Source organism: Babylonia areolata, chromosome 23 (genome assembly GCF_041734735.1).
Source record: "Babylonia areolata isolate BAREFJ2019XMU chromosome 23, ASM4173473v1, whole genome shotgun sequence".
NCBI classification, from domain to species: Eukaryota; Metazoa; Mollusca; class Gastropoda; order Neogastropoda; family Buccinidae; genus Babylonia; species Babylonia areolata.
This window is the reverse complement of record NC_134898.1, coordinates 8082299-8103218: the sequence shown is the minus strand read 5'-3', so window position 1 is coordinate 8103218 and position 20920 is coordinate 8082299. Positions and strand designations below refer to the sequence as shown.

Below are 20920 nucleotides of genomic sequence, written 5' to 3'. Positions count from 1 at the left end.
GCCTGTCCAATGATGCTAAATACTCGATTATGATTCATTGATACAGATACTTATGTAGCACCTATCCTCGGTTGCAGACCAAGCTCTAAGCGCTTTACAAACACGGGGTCATTTGCCCAACAGGCTGCCTACCTGGGTAGAGCCGACTGACGGCTGCTACTGGGCGCTCATCATTCGTTCCCAGCGTGTCATTCAATCAGGTTTCAGGCACACACATACACACTAAAACATGTAACAATTTATGTGTACGACCGTTTTGTTTATTTATCCCGCCATGTAGGCAGCCATACTCCGTTTTCGCGGCTGTGCATGCTTGGTATGTTCTTGTTTCCATAGTCCATCAAACGCTGACATGGATTACAGGATCTTTAACGTGCGTATTTGATCTTCTGCGTGCGTATACACACGAAGGGGGTTCAGGCACATTTGTTGACCTGGGAGATCCGAAAAATCTCCACCCTTTACCCACCAGGCGCCATCACCGAGATTCGAACCCGGGGCCTTCAGATTGAAAGTCCAACGCTCTTTAACCATTCAGCTATTGCGCCCGTTGAATGCAACCAACAGTCCTCTCACATAAGCAAACAAATTTCAAACCACCATTCAGCATTATTACTAAACCTGATGGTTGAAAACATAGAGAACATGTTTCAAAAAATTGTGTGACAATATTGGTGCCAGTGTGGCAGTTGAGGACATAACTGTCATCCACCATACTGGACGGAAAGGCAGAAGTGCCGCCCGTCCAGTGCTTGTTAAATTTGTGACCTGGAAAACAAAATCAAGGGTAACGGAGAAGAAATAGGAGATGAAGAAAAAGTCGCAGCTGAAGGATGTGTACCTTCTTGACGACCTGACCCCGCTAAGGTCTAAACATCTTAAGATATGTAAGCAGAACCCTGGGGTGGAGCGGTGACGGAAAGATCGCCTGCCACATGAAGACAGCCCCGAGCGCCAACAGCAGCAAGTCAGACAACAGCCGCAGTGGAGACTCCCCAACGGTGTGGTACGTGGATACACTGGACGATCTGTTAAAGTTTGGGGTCAGCAACGCTCTTGGCCTTGGTCATCTCATCATCGCATAGAATGACGTCGGTGTTGCCCACCGTTTCGTTCCTTGACTTCATTGTGTCTTGTCACCTGTTAGTGACGCAGACGTTTCTTCTGTTGATAATGTTTCTGATTATTCTGCTGTTTCCTCAACGTATACACCGTATATACCTAGTGTTCCAGTAACAACTGTCAATGGAAATAACTGTTCATATGTATCTTCTCGGGAAGATAAGGTAACAAACAAACTTTCATGCAATGGAGTGCCACGGACAAAACACCGTCAGTTACTATATTATATGTCCTTAAATGTGTGCGGCTTACGATCGCATCTGCAGTACAAAGAGTTTACAGATTACATACAGCAGTTGGATATTATTGTGTTCTTGGAAACAAAGACTAGTGATGTGGAAAATTCTTCTGTGTCATGTTGTTTTGAAAATTTGGGTTATGGTATTAAGCTTTTTAACCGTACTTGTCTTTCTAACCGTCGTTCGAGCGGAACTGGTATTGCAGTGAAACGTAGTATACATAATGATGTAGATATTTTATCTTACACAGGTGGTTGTTATGCATGGGTTTTATTAAAGAAATTTATACAGGATATGAAAAAGACTGTGGTGTGTTTATATTCCAGCCAAGTTAGAAAATGAACTATATGATTTAAAAGATAATTATTACACACTTCTGATGTGTGACTTTAACTCTCTCCATACGAACGGCGAAAGAGACGACGTTAACAGCGTTTCACCCCAGTTACCATCATCAAAATATTACAAGCGGAAGGCTCTTACACTGAAGGGGTGAACGTTGACAAAGAATACCACAATTCTGACGACGGAAGCTAAAGGTTGGGTCATTGAGACACCCACTGGACATCCGAGGGGTCTGTGTAGAGGAGAGGAGAGGACTGGCCGTACTGAGTGAGTTAATGCATATGCAAAATGTCTTGATGATTATATAGATGTTGGTCAATTTAATACTTTAGTTTTTGATGACGTGCTTCAAGAATACTATGAAGATTATGTTCGACCTCGTCAAAGAACATCACAAGATAGACAAAGACCGAACAACTACGGTTATAGCTTAATGGACATGTGTAAAACATTATCGCTATTTATATTCAATGGCAGGGTAGGGTGTGATGCTGATGTTGGAATATGCACAAGTAATGGTAGCACCATGGTTGACTAAATGATTGGGTCATCATTTCTGATGGAACAAGTGCTAGACTTTAAAGTTGATTTTTTTATGCAGTGCTATCCGATGGCCATTGCCCTTTGTGTTTATCAGTTGGAATGGGAAACAGTGAGAATGATGTGTCTGTTGATCTTTTAGATAAAGCAAAATCGAAAACGAGTCATATTTGTATGACCGATCAGCCGTGTTGTACTGAACCTCATTTGGATTGTAATTACACTGACAAAATTTAAAAAATGGGATAATGAGAAGTTTACTCTGTACCAAGAACATTTAGCGAAATATGACATTGATGTGCTGAATAATTTGTTGGATCAGGACAATGTTTCTGTTCATGACATAAACAAGTACATTTGTTCTGTTCTTGTTGATTCTTAAAAGCAAAGAATATTAAAAAAAAAAAGCTTTGATGAAATCAGAGAGAGAAGCAAAACACAAATGGCACAGAGAGCTTTGTGGGCTTAGGGAAAGTAAACCAAGGGAGTACTGGAGAAAGGTAACAGGAAGAAAGACTTCAAATTGTCCAATAAAATCTTGGAAAGAAAATCCAATTAGTCAAGGAAAGAAAATCGTTTATGAGCAAGGAATGAAAGCAGTGTATTCTCTGCTAGAGACAACTAGAAAGCAAAAATTGTCCATGGAATTTGTTTGGAAATTTTTAATACCAAGGTAATACCGGTTTTGTTGTATGGGTGTGAAATTTGGGGATATGAAAATGTACATATTTTCGAGAAGTTGCAATTACAGTTTTTAAAGCATTTATTCCAATTGAACAGAAATACTGACTCATATGATATATCAGGAGACAGGTATTTATCCTGTATCATTGCTAGTGAAGACAAGAATTATCAGGTTTTGGACTGATATCATCTACAACACAGAAATATTCTTGCAAATTCTACAGTATTTTGTTTGAGCTATGTAAAGAAGGAATTTTACATACCCATGGTTGAATTGTATAAGAAATAGTCTAACAGAAACTGGATTTGATTCTGTCTGGGATTCACAATCATTTTTAAACCAAAAAAGTTTATATTTCAAACCAAGCAGGAACTGCAAAATAATCATATTCGAATATGGCAAATTGTCTTAGAAAATAGTAATAAATGTTTATTTTATAGAAACTTTTAAGACTTCTGTTGGAAGAGAGTATATTTCCAACCTACCGGATTATTACATATCGTTAATGTAGTTCAGGTGTAGTAGTCACAAATTACCAGTTGAGACTGGTGGGTGTCACAACATTCCACATGAATTGCGCATCTGTCGTTACTGCAATATGGATGTTCTTGGGGACGAATCTAATTTTATCATGGAATGCCCAAAATTTGCAGATCTTCATAATGAGACCATCGCAAAGAAATATTTGATTCCAAAATCAGTTTCTAATTTTTGTAATTTAATGAAAGCAGGTGGGAGAGTGTGTTTAAAAGCTGGGAAATTCATCAAAAAAGGAATATTATAATATTATATGACCGCTGTTTTTCTGTTTATCTCCAAGTTCATTGTTTTATTTGCTGTTTGCATTTCACTTTTTGGTGTATAATACCAGTGTTGTTATAATGTGTGATCGTACCACAAGATATTATGAAATGTGCTAGCTCATGACCTAAACAAGCACAGGGCACACACTTTTTTGGGTCAATAAAAACACAAAACACCAATTCAAAGAACGAAAAATGTGAAACCAAACTTCTTTAAGATACCAAGGATATACATAAGATATTCATCCATTTGGATGGGAAAAACTTGTCTGCTCACAAGTCCCTGTCATCCAAGGGTCCAGCTGGCCCCTCAGACTGCCGACGTCTCTCAGACTGACGGGATGAAGCAGGGTTTGAACAATTGCCTGTCTCCTGGGCTGTATAGGAGAAGGACAAGCTGCTGCCTCGAGGTAGTGACCATGCTGATCCCACATCTACAAACAAGACATGAGCCACAAACATGAGTCATACACTGGGAGGTGTCTCCAAGGCAGTTCAGTTTATTATCAGATTCTTCACAACCATTCACTGCAGTATCATTTCTTTGTTAAGAACAAACAAGATTAAGATGACAAATACAAAAAAAGAAATAACTGATCTCTACCATCTGTTCCAGTCATTCTTACCAGCTTTCAACTCCAACCCTGGGTCCGGTTGGATAGGGTCCTCTGACCACTTCAGTTCAGTCTTCAGGTTCTTTACAAAGTCCTTTATTCAAGATGGGGAACGTGATGGCATATGGGAAAGGGAACGGGAAAGTGAGTGGTTAAAGGGGAAAGGACTGGCGCAACTCAACCATGAAGAGAAAAAACAATACTCCAATCAAGTTGACAGAGACCCACACACGATGCTGTTGCCTTTCCCCTTTCTAGCTAACTGAGAACTGACGACATTACAGCTACTGGTTACCAAAGGAAAGGTAGAACTCACTTTGTAAAAGGATATCAAGATGCAGCACATCAATCCTACATAAATAATATTTTGCACATGAAATAATCACACTAAAGCATGAATCATTCTAACTGCTCGCAGGGACATGAACATTCTCTCTCTCTCTCTAAGCAGGCAAAAATTACAATTTCACCCTGTTACATCCTCCCATGGCTCATGAAATGACATTCCGTCATTTACTTACAAACGTACTTGACCAATAATTATTTGAATCACTGAATGTAAACCGCTTGCTCAAAAAACTGGACGATAGTGATTTCATTGATTATAGTCAATCGCATATTATTTATTTAACGGAAACATTTGTTGTTGCAGAATATGAATCTGACCTATTCAGCGACTTTCTTTTATGCAAGGGTTCTAAATCGTCAGACTATGATAGGTATTAAGGTGGAGTTATTGTCATGATCAGGAAAATATTGTCACCATATATTAAGCACATTCGGGTCACAACGGAAAACACTAGTTATTAAGTTTAGTAAAACTGTATTTGAAACCAATAAAGATGTTATATTCCCACTCAGGATTCAAACTACTGGAAGACACATCTAGATGGATATGGTATAGAGCTGCTGGAAGGTTGTTATCTTCAATTACAAAATATGTATAATGATTTTTATGTTTTGATGTTTGGTGCCTTCAATGCCAGAACTTGCAGTGCTAACTACTGCTCTGTGGACACCAATTTTTCAAGTTCAATGGTGCGCACACAGAGTGATTTTCCCTGTGAATCACACGACGACTGCCACAATGCTTTTGGTGATCAATTGCTGGAATTATGTAGCATGTTTGATTGCATTATTTTCAATGGACCGTGTGAGAAAGGTTTTGATGGAAGTTTTACTTGTGTATCTTGTTCGGGATGCAGTGGAGTAGATTATTTCATTTCTAATGATCTTTACGTTAGTGCGGATGCTGTTTCATTGGATGTTCATAATGTGTCAGAGTCTGATCACTTGCCACTAGTTTTGACATGTTTGCTGGAAGAAAATGATATGATGAAAGAAGAAAAGAAGGAATCAGCAAAGAATTCTGGAATGTTCATGAAAAATGTATGGAAAGCAGAGAAAGATGCCGAGTTTGTTAGAAACTGTAAAAGTTGTGATATTCATATGGTGCAAACAGCAAGTGACACTCTGGTACATGATGTTTGTCAAATGTCTAAATGATGCTGGTAGTTGTATGGCTGCTAAATGTTATTCTGGCAAAGCAAAACAACACTCAGAATGGTTTGATGGTGGATGTAAAAAAAAAGCAAAGAAAAATACCACAAGAAAAATTTTACATTTTTCAAAAATCATGGGATGCGGGCGATAGAGAAAATTACGTTCAAGCACCAAAGATATATAAACGTTTGAGAAAAATGAAGAAACGTGATTTTCCTGGAGATAAGACCGCTTTTCACGGCTCAAATTCCTTAGATCCAAAACTATTTTGGCAAGAAAAAAAATATGGTGTGTGGAAAAAATAGCAAGAAACTTACCAACAATACAACGATTGATAAATAGCATGAACATTTTAAGAACGTTCTTGGAAATAATACTGATGACAACAGTCATGAACTTCCACAGTTTAATCGGTTTGAAGAGCAAATCTTAAATAGAGTTATTACAGTACAGAGGTATAACTTGCAATTAAAAAACAGGCAAAGCAAGTGGTCTTGATAGTATAAGTGCAGAAATGGTCTTGATAGTATAAGTGCAGAAATGTTGAAATTCGGTGGGGAAGAAATGATTTCCTTCTTAACAAAACTATTTAATACTATGTTTAATAAGGGTGAATATCCACAGGAATGGGAAAAGATTGTTGTTATACCAATCCATAAAAAGGTGATATAGAAGATACAGATAATTTCAGAGGAGTGTCCCTCCTTAGTATCATATCCAAATGTTACGCAACTTGCTGAATTCAAGACTGTATCTATGGCTAGAATATAATAAGCTAATCTATGAATGTCAAGCTGGTTTTCCAAAACATCACTCTGCTATCATCACATTTCTACTTTCTTTGCTATAGTATAGAATAGTCTAAACAAAAAACTGATAATTTTTTTTTTTAAGAAAAAAAAAAAGCCCAATATGTTGCTTTGTGGAATTTAATGAAAGCATTTGACTCTATTCGACATGGTAGACTGTTAGAATGCATATAAAATGGAATAAAAGGAAAGGAAAGTTTTTATGTATAATTCTTTAATGTCATGTGTAAGGATAAACTATCAGCTCAGGGCTGTGTATGATTCTTTGATGTCATGTGTAAGAATAAACTATCAGCTCTCATATTATTTTGCCTGTCCTGTTTGTGTTCGTCAAGGATGTGTATTAAGCCCTAACTTATTTTTTTCTTTTTATGAACCAGTTAGCAGATCAGGTATCAACAAATGGAAAGCATGCTATTCACAAGCTTCCCTGGAACAATGGACTTGTTTCATTACTTTTTGCCTATGATATTCTTTTCCTGTCATCCACTCCTTCTGGTCTGCAAACACAGTTAAACTGTCTAAAAGTATGATACTCAGTGTAAATAAAAAACAAACAAAACTTATGGTCTTTTGCAAAGGCGGATTCTTGGGTAAAAGAGAAAAATGGCTTTATGAAGGCATACCACTCGAAATTGTGAACGAATATTGTTATCTTGGTTTTAATTTCACCACCAAAATCCGTCTCAAACGGGACACTAATCATTTGTTAACGAAAGGCAAGAAAGCGCTATAAAGCCTAAACTGAGCCTTTCCAAAATATAAAGATATGTCACCCAATACCTTCATTAAGATTGTTTATATGAAAATAAAACCAATATTACTTCTGAAATATGGAGAATGCAACGGCTGAATAATATCAAAAATGTCCATATCATGGCATGCAAAAGATTTTTAGGGGTTCCTGTGCGCACACCCAATAAGATGATGTATGGCGAAGTGAGGCATTATCCATTGTATGAACTTGTATATAAACTGCCTTAGGTACTGGTTTAAGCTTCTACGAAAAGCTTATGACATGATACGGTATTTAGATGAAAAAGGAAAAAAAAAATTGCTGGGTTACACAAATAACCGAAATTTTATGTCAAACTGGTTTTGGTATTGTGTAGCCGATAAGGGATTAGGGATGTTAAATTGTTCCGAAATATTTTCAAACAGCGTCTGGTCGACATATTTATTCGGGAATGGTCCAGAGCTATTCGAGACAGAGACATATATTCACATTATCGATGATTTAAGGTTGTCTTTGAGAGAGGAAAATCAAAATGAATACCAGTATTTACTGCTTTAGAGTTGCTCTCTCTCAGATCAGGCTTGGTGCATGCAGTTCTAAGAACAAAATTTCTAAGATTCAAAGAAAGTTCCCATTTACATATTGCTCCATGCAGACTATGACCCACAGAGGCGTAATCTGTCTCAATATACATTTCATGGTATCAAGAAAAGATCTCATATGACTTGTTCTTTCTGAACAGATGCTTTCAACGACATTAATTTCACGCCTTTTATATGTTTTATTTGTTGATATTGATGAATGTGCAACATTATAATGACACTGTAAACATGATTGAAATGCTGAGGCAATGTCAAATGTATATCTTAAACACATTGTTATTATTATTATTATTTAGGTCAGGTCAGGTCAGGTCATTAGATCTGCTACTGGTAACCTGCAATCCAGTACAACCTGTTCAGGGTCGGGTTGCCGGCGACTAAACTGGCACTCCCACCGCTCCCTTCCGGGACTGGTGAGGCGGGTGGCTAGACACCCTTATGGAGATCCATAAAAGGGCGTTGGCTCAGGAGAGCCACTGACGGCCATCTAGCTCCACCGTGCTGTGTGCATGCCACACGCAGTTGGCCCCCGGGGTGTGTCTACCCATGCATGCGAAGTCTAGATCCGGCAGAATCTGCGGAAGAAACCTATCGGTTCAACGGAGAGGAAGGCGGTTACAGCAACGCACTGTGGAGTGCAGAGAGCAAGATGAGACACCGAAAGGATATCTTGGTCATCCACTGCATCCGTGCTCATCCTCCAGTCGTCTCGACTTAGTCTTACCACTGGAAATTGGTGGACCCGGACGAGAGAGTGAGGTCGACGTTGCGCAACTCCTCTTCACTTTAAACAAACTCATTGCGCAAGTCATCAGTCATCCAAAATGACCTTTCATCCTTCATCATTTCATCACCCCCAAGTCCTGTGGCGACAGGCGAGTGACGAAACGACAGGTGTGGGTACACTGGCAGTCGCAGCCGCAGACCTGCACGCAGGCGGCTCAGGCCATAGGGTCGTTCTTCATCGACAGGAGCAGCGATGGAGCTCGGCAGCCGTCTGAGCAGCCCTCTTTAGGAATGCACTGCTCACCTCCCTGGCATGAGGAAGGGGCTAGAAAAGGTGCTCTAAAAATTGCCTGCTCCATATCACCCTGGCCAGCATACCGCGGCTGGCGGGGACCCTACATCAGCGGTCGAAACAACAAGAAAGAAAAGAAAAAAAACAAGGATCGTTCCTCTCACTATTGGTGCTTGGAACATAAGGACTCTCCTGGACAGAGATAACGCAGACAGACCCCAAAGGAGAACGGCACTAGTTGCATCCAAACTCGCCAGATACAACATTGACATCACAGCCTTGAGTGAGACTCGGCTTGCAGGCGAAGGCGAGCTCTGTGAACAGGGATCTGGTTACACCTTCTTCTGGAGTGGACGAGGAAGCGAAGAGCAACGTGAGGCTGGCGTTGGTTTTGCAGTAAAAACAGCACTTGTCAGCAAGCTAGCTGGAATCCCAAAGGGAGTCAACGATAGGCTTATGACCATAAACTCCCACTGGCATCTGGCCAGAAGCACCTCACCATTGTCAGTGCCTACGCCCCAACCATGACCAACCCGGATGAAGTGAAGGCGAAGTTCTATGAGGACCTTCACTCTGTCATTGCTGCTATCCCTAAAGCAGACAAGCTCATCATTCTTGGGGACTTCAATGCTAGAGTTGGCTCTGACTACATCTCATGGGATGGAGTGATTGGAAAGCACGGTGTGGGTCACTGCAACCCAAATGGATTGCTTTTGCTTCAGACCTGTGCAGAGCACGAACTGCTGATAACCAACACAGTTTTCTGCCTCCCTACCCGTAACAGGACGTCATGGATGCACCCTCACTCAAAGCATTGGCATCTCATCGATTATGTCATCGTCAGGAAAAGGGATAGGCAAGATGTACGTGTAACAAAGACCATGTGCGGCGCCGAGTGTTGGACAGACCATCGCCTTGTAGTCTCGAAGCTGAATATTCGAATCCAGCCCAAGAGACGACCCCAAGGCCAGAAGGTTCCAAAACGGCTCAACATCGCTAAGCTGAAAAACATCACCATCAAACAGTCCTTTGTAGAGCTGCTGGAAGATCGTCTGGAATCCGCCTCTCTGGACAACCAGAATGTGGAGTCTGACTGGAGGACCCTGCGTGAGCTGATCTATAGTACAGCTTCAGAGACCCTGGAACCCATGACCAGAAAGCACAAAGACTGGTTTGATGAAAGCTGTGATGAAATCAAGCAGCTTCTGGATGAGAAACGCCGTCTGCATCAAGCCTACCTGAGCAACCCAAAGTCCACATCAAAAAAGGATGCGTACGATGCCATTCGCAGGACTGTTCAGCAAAAGTTGCCAGATGCAGGATAAGTGGCTGAGTGACAAAGCTGATGAGATCCAGGGATATGCTGACAGGCACGATATGAAGAGGTTCTATGATGCCTTAAAAGAAGTCTACGGCCCCACATCCTCAGGATCATCCCCCCTCCTCAGTGCAGATGGGAATACCTTGATCACCGAGAAGGAGAAAATTCTTGAACGCTGGGCTGAGCACTTCAACAGTGTCTTAAATCACCCTTCCTCCATAAATGATGAAGCTACAGACCGTCTCCCACAAGTCCCCATCAATGAAGCACTGGACGATCTGCCAACACCTCTTGAGACCCAGAAAGCAATCCGTCTGCTATCCAGTGGCAAAGCACCTGGCTCAGACTCCATACCAGCAGAGGTCTACAAGGATGGAGGCACTGTGCTGACTGAGAAGCTCCATCAGCTGTACTCACTCATGTGGAAAGAAGAGACGATCCCCCAGGATTTCAAAGATGCATCTATCATTCACTTGTACAAGCAAAAGGGGAACCGGCAAGCCTGTGATAACCATCGGGGCATTTCCTTGCTCTCCATCGCAGGCAAGATACTTGCCAGGATCCTACTAAACCGCCTCACAGCACACCTTGACCAAGGTCATTTGCCTGAGAGCCAATGTGGATTCCGGAAAGAGCGCGGAACCACTGACATGGTGTTTGCTGCAAGGCAGCTGCAAGAGAAATGTCAGGAGCAAAATGCTGATCTGTTCTCCACCTATGTCGACCTCACTAAGGCCTTCGACACCGTGAGTAGAGAGGGACTGTGGAAGATCATGGCCAAGTACGGATGCCCTCGGAAATTTATTTCCTTGGTCAGCCAATTCCATGAAGGCATGCAGGCTCGAGTCCAGGACAAAGGCGAAACATCTGCTCCTTTTGCTGTCACAAATGGTGTCAAGCAAGGCTGTGTCCTGGCTCCAACGCTGTTCAGCCTCATGTTCTCTGCAATGCTTACTGATGCCTTCAGAGATGGCGATGTTGGAATCGGCCTAAAGTACCGAACAGATGGCAAGTTGTTTAACCTCAGAAGGCTTCAAGCAAAAACGAAGGTCATGACAGACATCATCAGAGACTTTTTGTTTGCTGATGATTGTGCCCTCAACGCTGGATCTGAAGCTGACATGCAACTCAGCGTCGACAAGTTTGCCACTGCCAGCAGGAACTTCGGCCTTACCATCAGCACGAGGAAAACTGAAGTTCTCCATCAGCCAGCCCCAGGGAAACCCTACGTTGAGCCCAACGTCACAGTCAACGGTCAGAGACTCAGTGCGGTGGAGCGGTTCACATACCTTGGCAGCACACTGTCACGAAATGCGACCATCGACGATGAAGTGAACGTCAGGATTACAAGAGCAAGCGCAACTTTTGGTAGACTCAATGCAAATGTCTGGAACAGAAGAGGCATTAGTCTTGAGACCAAGCTAAAGGTCTACAGAGCAGCAGTTCTCCCCACACTACTGTACGCCTGCGAAACTTGGACAGTGTACCAACGACATGCCAAGAAGCTGAACCACTTCCACACAACATGCCTCAGGAAGCTACTGAACATCAAGTGGCAAGACATAACCCCAGACACAGGTGCTCGCAAAAGCCACCCTTCCCAGCATCTTCACCATCCTGATGCAGTCCCAGCTTCGCTGGGCTGGACACGTGGCGCGCATGCCAGACCATCGGCTGCCCAAAAGGCTCTTCTATGGCGAGCTGCAACAAGGGAAGAGATCACACGGAGGTCAGAAGAAGCGCTTCAGAGATACTCTGAAAGTCTCTCTGAAAGCGTTTGATATCAACCCTGACTCCTGGGAGGAATCTGCAGTGGACCGTGACAAATGGCGCGCTGCTGGGCACAAAGGCGCCAAGTTGTGCGAGGCCAACAGGATTGCTGCAGCTGTTCAGAAGAGGCAGGCCAGAAAGTCACGGGCAAACAAGCTCCCTGACAATGGTATGCCTGTCTTTGTCTGCCCCAACTGTCAGCGAACATTTCGTGCGAAGATTGGACTATTCAGCCATTTGCGCATTCACAGATAGATTCATGAGCATCCTCCCCCCCACCCCACCACCACCCTGCCCCCATCCCCCAGCTGGATGACAACGATGGTCATCATCGATCTCGATGGACACACCACATATTATTATCATCATATTATTATCATCATCATTGTAATTATTGATTATTATTATTATCATTATTAAAATCAGTGTGTGTGTGTGTTTGTGTGTGTGATCATTAAAGAAGTTTGTCATCCCTTAAGTTTTTACCGGCTGAACGATATCATTGATAATAACTAAAAAAAAACATCCCCAACGAGTTTTTATCAGCTTTTCTGATTCTGTTGAGATTTGCCAGCACGCCAATTCATATCGTAACAATGTTCTTGCTATTGGTATGTATAAATTTATTTATACCCCCTCCGACACCCAACCGCATCCAGACCCTGCCCCCTAACCCCCACCCCACCCTTTTCCCATGTGTTTGTATAGTGGTCTGAGGCCGATGTACGATACACCATTTTGTCTTGTCTTGTTTTGTCTCTCTTTCTAAGCTGACAGAGATTGCAATTTCACCCTTGTACATTTTATCCAGCTCAAACCATGGTGAGAAAGTGAACACAGATATTGAAATTGTCTTATGAAATGGAATGCGCATGCTACTCAGTATGTCTTGACTTGGTACATAACATGTTCTTCCATCGCTCAATGACAAGTATTTTTCTTGATTTAACACATCCCAGAAAAGCACAGTAGTTGCCATTGAAATGCCAGATTTTAATCTGTTTTGACAGCACTCTGAGCTCAAGATGTTCCTCGGCTGTATAAAAACTGCTCTACCACTGCATGTCTATAAGCTCAAATTAAGTTTTGGGTTTTTTTACATTGCACAGAAGTACTAAATGTTTAACAGTTTTTGGATGAGCGGATATGATTTTTACAAAGAGTAGATTTAAGTGTCAAAAGCTATTATGAAAATCTACGGCAAAGTGGTTTGGCTGAAAAAGGGTGTGGCAAATGGGCATGACAATTAGCACTTGCACAGTCTTGGGTACAGGACAAGGGTTGGGAACAGGCATACTGATAATTCAACTTGCAGAGGATTACGTTAAAAATAATATACTCATGCAATGGTGTCCATCTGGTACAGTGCTATAACAACTGACTAATATTGTGAAACTTGAAGGGATCTGCAGTTCATAAGGCATATCTCCCTTAAATGGATCATACTGCTGTCAGTTCTGCCTTTCTTTGTCCGGCGTCTTTTTTTTTTTTTTTCTTTTTTTTTTTTTCCCCTTGTACACAAGGTTATATTTTGACTTTTCACGACATTAATGTGATTCAACATTCACATAGCAAAACATTTGGTCCATCAATGATCATCGAAAAAAAAAAGAAGAAAAAAATCATTAATCTGTTGAGATACAAGGGTTTTTTCAATATGATAATACTTATAATAGTAATAATAAGATGAAGAACAATAACAAATAATAAAGAACAAGATAAACAAGATACCAAATGTCACATCATGGCATGTATACATGTTGAAATAGTTTCAAGGAGCACCAGTTGCTGTTGTTTTTTGTTTTTTGTTGTTGTTTTTATAAAGTGTGTTATTAGAGGATTATTATAATTATGTTATCCATTACCTGTGGCAGCTTACTTCTTTTATCAAAAATTGATGCACAAACATGTCAAATTTTGCAGTATACTCATTTCTGATATTGTTAAAAATTCTATCAAACATGCATCATTCATATACTGCATTATGATGGCAGTTTTCATTTTACTCAATGTTCTATTACCAACACAGAGTATGGTAGCCATTTTTTAACAAAATCACAGTAATTCATTTCCATTGTGTGTATATGCTTTTCTAACTTGTATCTATACTTGAGGTCAAGCAGGAATGCTTGCAGAGTTGGTTTTATTTGATTGATTCTACTCCTGTGTATAAAAAATTTTGCCCATAATAACATTAAATCTAAAGTATCATCCATTGTATTTTTATCATCAGTTCCAAACAATGCCAATTCAAAGTTCAATGACAGTCGTTCACAGTTTTCACATTTCTCTCTCAATAGCTTATTAAAGTCCTGCCAAAAGGTTTGCGTAACTGGACAAAACCATAAATAATATTGCACTGTGTCTTTTTCAATATAACAGAAATTGCATTTGTCATCGTCAACTACACCCATGTTTTTTAGGATGATATTTGATACTAAAATTCCATGACATATTCTAAGCTGAAACCATTTCATCTTTATTTCTTTGATTCTATCTATCTTTTTCAATGTTTTCTTCCAGTCAATCTGTGTACCTAACCTATTTTCCCATTTCATAAAAGCTTTCATGTCAAAAATTTCGTTTTTCTCCAAGATTATATCGTAATAAATCCGTGTTCCCTTTTTTACCCCACAAATGGTTTTTAACGCCTTACTATTTTCATTGTTGTCATGATTCTCTAATATTATATTTCTTTTTCTGATGTATTCTTTGATTGATTGAATGCAACTAAGGTAATTTAGGTAATTCGTTCTTATTCCCCACTTCTTAAAAAAGTCTTCCTGCCTTAAAAACTGGCAGTTTTCATCCAGAATATCACGCACGAAAAATGCATTTTTTGCAGTCCAGTTCTTAAAATGAAAAGGATTGTTGTCAATTCTAAATTTAGCATTGAAAAAGATGGGTTCAGCTAATAACTCTTTACTGTTATCTAGTTCAGTATGTGTGTTGAAACTGTCATAAGCTTTCATAACGTCTTTCCAAAAGTTATTATAATTATCTTTTAAGAACCTCTTTGAGCCATAACAGTTTAACCTAGCTATTTCCGGGCAAGTGGTTTGTAATATTCTTTTCCATTTGAAATTTCCTACATAGAGTTTCCTCACCCAGGACAGTTTCAGTGCTTGTATAAATGCGTGTATGTTTGGTAATCCAATGCCCCCATTTTCAATACTGTGAACTGAGTGTATTCGTTTTATTTTGTCCGGCTTCTTGTCCCATACAAATTCAAAACACATATTCTGAAGTTTTTTAATTTCACTGTCTGGTGGGTTTGGTAACAACATCCACAGGTACACTAGTTTAGACAGTATGAGGGATTTTAATATAGCTACCCTTCCTAGTGGTGTACACGATCGTTTAGACCAAATCTTGAATAAATTTCTAACTTCCATTAGTTTGTCTTCTACGTTAAATTCTGTCAAGTGTGATAAATCATTCATAAACCAAATGCTAAGGATTTTAAATTTCTTAGGATTCCAATTCATACGTTTTTCTGTTAAATACTTTACATTTGAATTCTTATTTCTACCTAACCATACATTAACTGTTTTTTCAATATTTAATTTTAAACCTGAAATTTCTTCAAAAGAATTTAATGTATCAAATAACTTATTGTAAGATTTTCTATCTCCGTCAAGCGTGAATGAAGTGTCATCTGCAAACTGGCTTATTTTGAATTCTACGTCTGAAATCTGTATCCCTTTAATTTCTTCATCTTCCCGAATTTTACACGCTAGTATCTCTGCACACAATACAAATAAATATGGTGATAGTGGATCCCCTTGTCTACACCCTCTGCCTATGGGGAAGCTTCGAGACCTTTTTCCGTTAACTATCACATAGGCTTTGATATTATTATAAAAGGTATGTATCCATTGACTAATATCCTTTCCAAAACCAAACGCTTTCAGAACATTTTGAATATAATTCCAATTGACAGAGTCAAAGGCTTTCTCAAAGTCTATGGAGACTAAAAGACCAGGCAGATTTCTTTTTTCTAGGTAGCTTATCATGTCGTACAATGTTCGTATATTGTCTCCTATGTACCGTCCTGCTATAAACCCTGTCTGGTCCTCGTGAATAAGTTTTTGTCCGGCGTCTTTGTTTTGTTGGAATTTGTTTTTAAAGGGGTCAGTAATATGCTCAAGTGTGTTATTTGTCCAAAACCAGTTGTGTGTTGTTTGTTGATGATGCCTAGTCCCGTCCCCAGGAATACCTAATAATTCTGATTATTGTCAGATATCACAAGCAGTGAAGGCCCATCATTCTTTAACCTCAAGGTCTGAGGCTTTAACTATGGTCTAAAAATACTGCTTTGCTAGACAGGCTGTTGAGACATTACGTTGTTTATGTCACACAAACATACAGACACCTGAAAGTGTTATTAAAGTAAATATTAAAGTAAATATTCTCATTTTCAGGTGTAGTGCCATGCCTATTTCACTCAAAGCTGACTTAAAGAAAGAGACATAACAATATAAAACAAAATAAACAAAAAGCAAAGCAAAATAAATATAAAATACAATTCCATGTAACCTGTGTTTTAAACTTCCTCCACTGTCACTTTTCCTCCTCTCGCTTATGCTCTGTGTCATTACATCTATCCTTTCACGATTTCAGGCCTGACTAAGCGCGTTGGGTTACGCTGCTGGTCAGGCATCTGCTTGGCAGATGTGGTGTAGCATGTATGGATTTCACGATTTCCATCAGTTCTTCCCTCCATATCATCCATTGCCATACTTCGGTATCCATACATTAATCTTTTGTTGCCTTCTTTCCTGGAAAAGATCGCATAGGTGCAACTGTCATCTACATGCATGCTTCAAAGGAAACGAACCTCCTCGTCATACCCCTTCTTCCCCTTCACCCCCTCCTCTTGCTTCGTCCCCTCACCCTACCCCTCCACCCCCTCCTCCACCCCCTTCACAACTCATCTCCTTGCCCTCCGCCATCTTTCCATTCTCCTCCGCCTATCCATTCTCCTTCACCTCTTGCCGCTTCTCCGTTTGTTTCTCTAAGAGAACACTGTCACGCTCAGTGACATAACTCCTCCTCCCTCCTACCCTGTCTATGACTAACTGATCCTGTACTATCCAGTATGGAAACACAGGTGGACTGCGTCAGTGGTGATATCATTAAATTTTGTTTCTTCCACTGTCTCTCCAAAGAACATTGTGGCACAGAGAGCTTCCATGCCGAGTTTAGGCAATCAGTTTGTGACTTGATTGACCAGCACCCTGGTCAGTGGTGTTTGCTCAGTACACTGACGGTGGTGACATGACACGCCATGTGAGGGAAATGCGAAAGTTAGGCAAGTGGACCACTACCTGTGAAATCTACGCCAGTGCCGTGCTGCTGCAGCGAGGGGTGTGCATGCTGATCCCAATTCCCAGTAGCAAGAAAATGGCGCCACGTGGCCAAGACTTTGAATACCGGTGGCTTCTCTTCTCTCCACTCCAGCTCAGCACGAGCGGAGGTCTTGAGTACTTGATGTTGTGCAACCACTATGACCGTATTGCACCATCAATCGCCACGTGTAACTATCAAATTTCTGCACCAGTAATCATCAGTGAGGAGAGTCCCATCATTATTTTAACTAGTCTCGGGCAAGAGGTGTAATGGGTGAAGAATGAGAACAAGAAGGTGGACTGTAAGTTTTGACCCAGAAACTGACCTCTTGCTCCATCCCATATTCCTCGTGTTCAGGGCCCAGAGCCTCTTTAGTTTGTGTATATAACCCAATTTCAACTTTGCTTTAATGACTAATCTGGCAAAAATGGTGTACATACCCACAACCCTCTCTACTGATTGTATTGGACCTAAATTATACTTTATCTTAAAAATACGTTTCCAGAGCCCTCTTTACTGAGTATGTTGGACCTAATTTATATTTTGCTTAATGACTAACTAAGATGCAATGTCCACATCCCTCTTTACTGAGTGTATTAGACCTATAGTGTCTATTTCGTTTACTGACTGATTTCACTGAGCATTACTGCACCTAATTTCTTCATTTATTTCATGCCAGTGACTGATTTCATTAAAAATTAGCACATACCAAGTCTTCTTAAATCACTATACTGGGCCTGTATTCTGCTTCATTTCAGTGACTGACTTTGTAAAAGACGAAATAAATACATATGTACCCCACATATTCATTCTGTCTTTTAGAATTTAATGTTTATAAACACTGTGACGATTACATGTATTTCAATGTTGTGTTTTTATTGTTGATGTGGTTGTGTCCTTAATGTTTTTCAACACCATAACAAAATTCGCCAGACACACACACTTGCAAAATCTCTCTCTCTCTCTCTCTCTCAATCCTCCTTTTCCTGTCTGTCTGCCTGTCTCTCTCTCTCTCTGTATTAATAACAATTCTTTTGAGCTATTTTTCAAACTATTTGATTCACAGGTACATTCAGTTTTACGATATGGTTCCAAAATATGGGGGTTAGAGAAAGCTTCAGTTTACTGAGTCCGTTCATTTATGTGCAATCAAAAAGTATTTATGTCTAGATATGCAAACACTGAATGATCTTGTTTATGGTGAGACAGACAGATATCCCATAAATGTAAATTCTGCAGTTAGCTGTATTCGTTACTGGCTCAAGTTAATTCAGATGGATGCTTTTAGATTACCTTATAAAGCATATAGAATGTTGTATGACTTGGATATGAATGGAAAGAAAAACTGGGTTTCAAATGTCCGCATTTGTTTGTATGAGAATGATTTTGGTGATGTCTGGGAAAATCAAGGTGGTGTCAATATGAATGGTTTTATACGTTTATTTCATCAACATTTGATTGATTGCAGGTGGCAGAACTGGAAAAATCACATTAATACAAGTGAACGATTTAGTTTGTATAGAACATTCTGTTGTAATCATGATCTTAAATAATATTTGAAAATGAACATACATAGACAGTTGAAATATGTAACAACAAGATTTTGATTTGGTATTTCTGACTTGAAAGTGCACCGTTCCAGATATGAATTTCATAATGACTGTGATATGTTATGTCCATTGTGCAGAATGGCAAAAGAAGATGATGTACACTTTGTTCTCTGTTGTCCAAAACTTAATGTGATTAGAGCTAAATTTATCCATCCTAAATATTACACACATCCTAGTTTGTTCAGATTGAGTTTATTGATGTCATGCACAAGACCTGATGTCATACGTAATCTTTCCTTATTTTTGAACAAGGCTTTCAGGTTTGGAGAAACACTCATTTCATAGTCGTATTTCCATTGTTTATTTCTCAGCAAATTATGTTACTGTCTTTTGTTGCTGTTCAAATTAATACCCCTTCATGAGGGGCTATGGCCTATATATGAATAAACCATTCGTTCGTTCGTTCTCTGTATCACAACCGCAGCCACCACTGATAAACAACAACAACAAAACATTGCATTGAAATTTGCACATGCAAACACAGAACTTTACAAAGTGCATGTTGGCCCAATGCTAAGTATAAATAACACTTTATAGCCAGGATTTATGAGAATGAGAAATGTTAAACACACACACACACACATACACACACACACACACACACACTCACACACACACACACACACACACACACCACAAACCACAGAGCACATTGGAGATAATTGCTTATACCAACAATACACAATTAATATGCATGTGCATATAGTGCCTGCTGTCTGACATCGGATAAACCAGAATATTTCTGTAATATCCAGAGATATCGGATATGGCGTCCACAAGGCCAAAAGTGGCTGCTATACCCGATCGGTCGGCTATAGCAGGCATCAGACATACCAGCACTCTAAATCTATCTCCTCAGAATGGCAAGTATAGCCAGAGTTTACTGTATTTGGTTCTGCCATTTTCTTAAATTGTTTCCCTTGAGCTGTGACACATGCACTTTGAACATATTACACAGGTGATTTGGTCAATACCCTTGACAGACATTGTTAAGTCTCAGATTAGAGCATCTGGACACTCAAAGTGGGTTCCTTGCACCTGCTTTTTGAAACATGGAAACAAGAAGTCACTGGGAGCAAAGTCCGGGGAATGCACTTGATGGGTCAGTAAGCATGGACAACCTCAGCTGCCAGATAGTTGTTTGTTTTGAAAGCAAAGGTGTTGATGTGTATCAATCCACCAGTACCAGCTGTAACCCAAAGCTTCAAATGCCAAGAGCATACTGTTGTGCTCCTTTAGAAGAACATTAACCACATGTCCAGCTTTATCCAAAGAACAAAGCCACCATCTTCTTGCCAATGCTCTGAGCTGTTCAGTATTTGACAGGTGTGGAACTATGTGGGAACACCCAAACAGTTAACTGCTGTTTGATCTCCAAATATGAATGATAGAACCAAGTCTAATCGCAGGCAACTTCTCAAATAGCCTTGAAATGTCCATATTGAAACTTGGAGTGCATGTCTACACAAGCATCCTCATCTGCTCATAAAAACAACGGGGCACCAATGGGTACAATGCTTGTGCGCCCCAAAATATCTGTGCCAAATCAAATTCACTGTAGCTGATTCAGTATCCAATATTATGTTCTGTCTATTTCTAAAAGTGATCAGTGCATTCTCGCTTGTCACCTTTTTACTGACTGCAATGCTTGCTGGAGCAGATCAGCCTAGACAGGAATCATCTTTCCAGTTTAAGGGTTTTCCATCGTGTTTGAATGCACTGTACCAGATGTTAACACTTGTTTTGAAAGATGTGTTCTTTCCAAAAGTAACTTCCAAACAGAAGTGGACTTCTCATAAACCTGTCAATAATTCAAAATAATCAAAGCTCCAAAACATTTGGAACTTCATT

The 20920-nt window shown here is 40.1% G+C and overlaps 1 protein-coding gene across 6 annotated transcripts in view; it reads right to left on the bottom strand.

Annotated features, from left to right (window-relative positions):
• Window positions 1-238: 238 nt before the first annotated feature.
• LOC143297771 (uncharacterized) overlaps window positions 239-20920 on the bottom strand; it is a 61497-nt gene continuing 40815 nt past the window's right edge. For 5 of the 6 annotated variants that reach the window (XM_076610248.1, XM_076610245.1, XM_076610247.1 and 2 more), the window contains one exon: window positions 239-4168. In XM_076610248.1, the coding sequence (XP_076466363.1) occupies window positions 4008-4168 (161 nt within the window). In that variant the 3' untranslated portion in view covers window positions 239-4007. The remainder of the gene's footprint in view (window positions 4169-20920) is intronic. The other variant, XM_076610243.1, reaches the window with a different exon arrangement.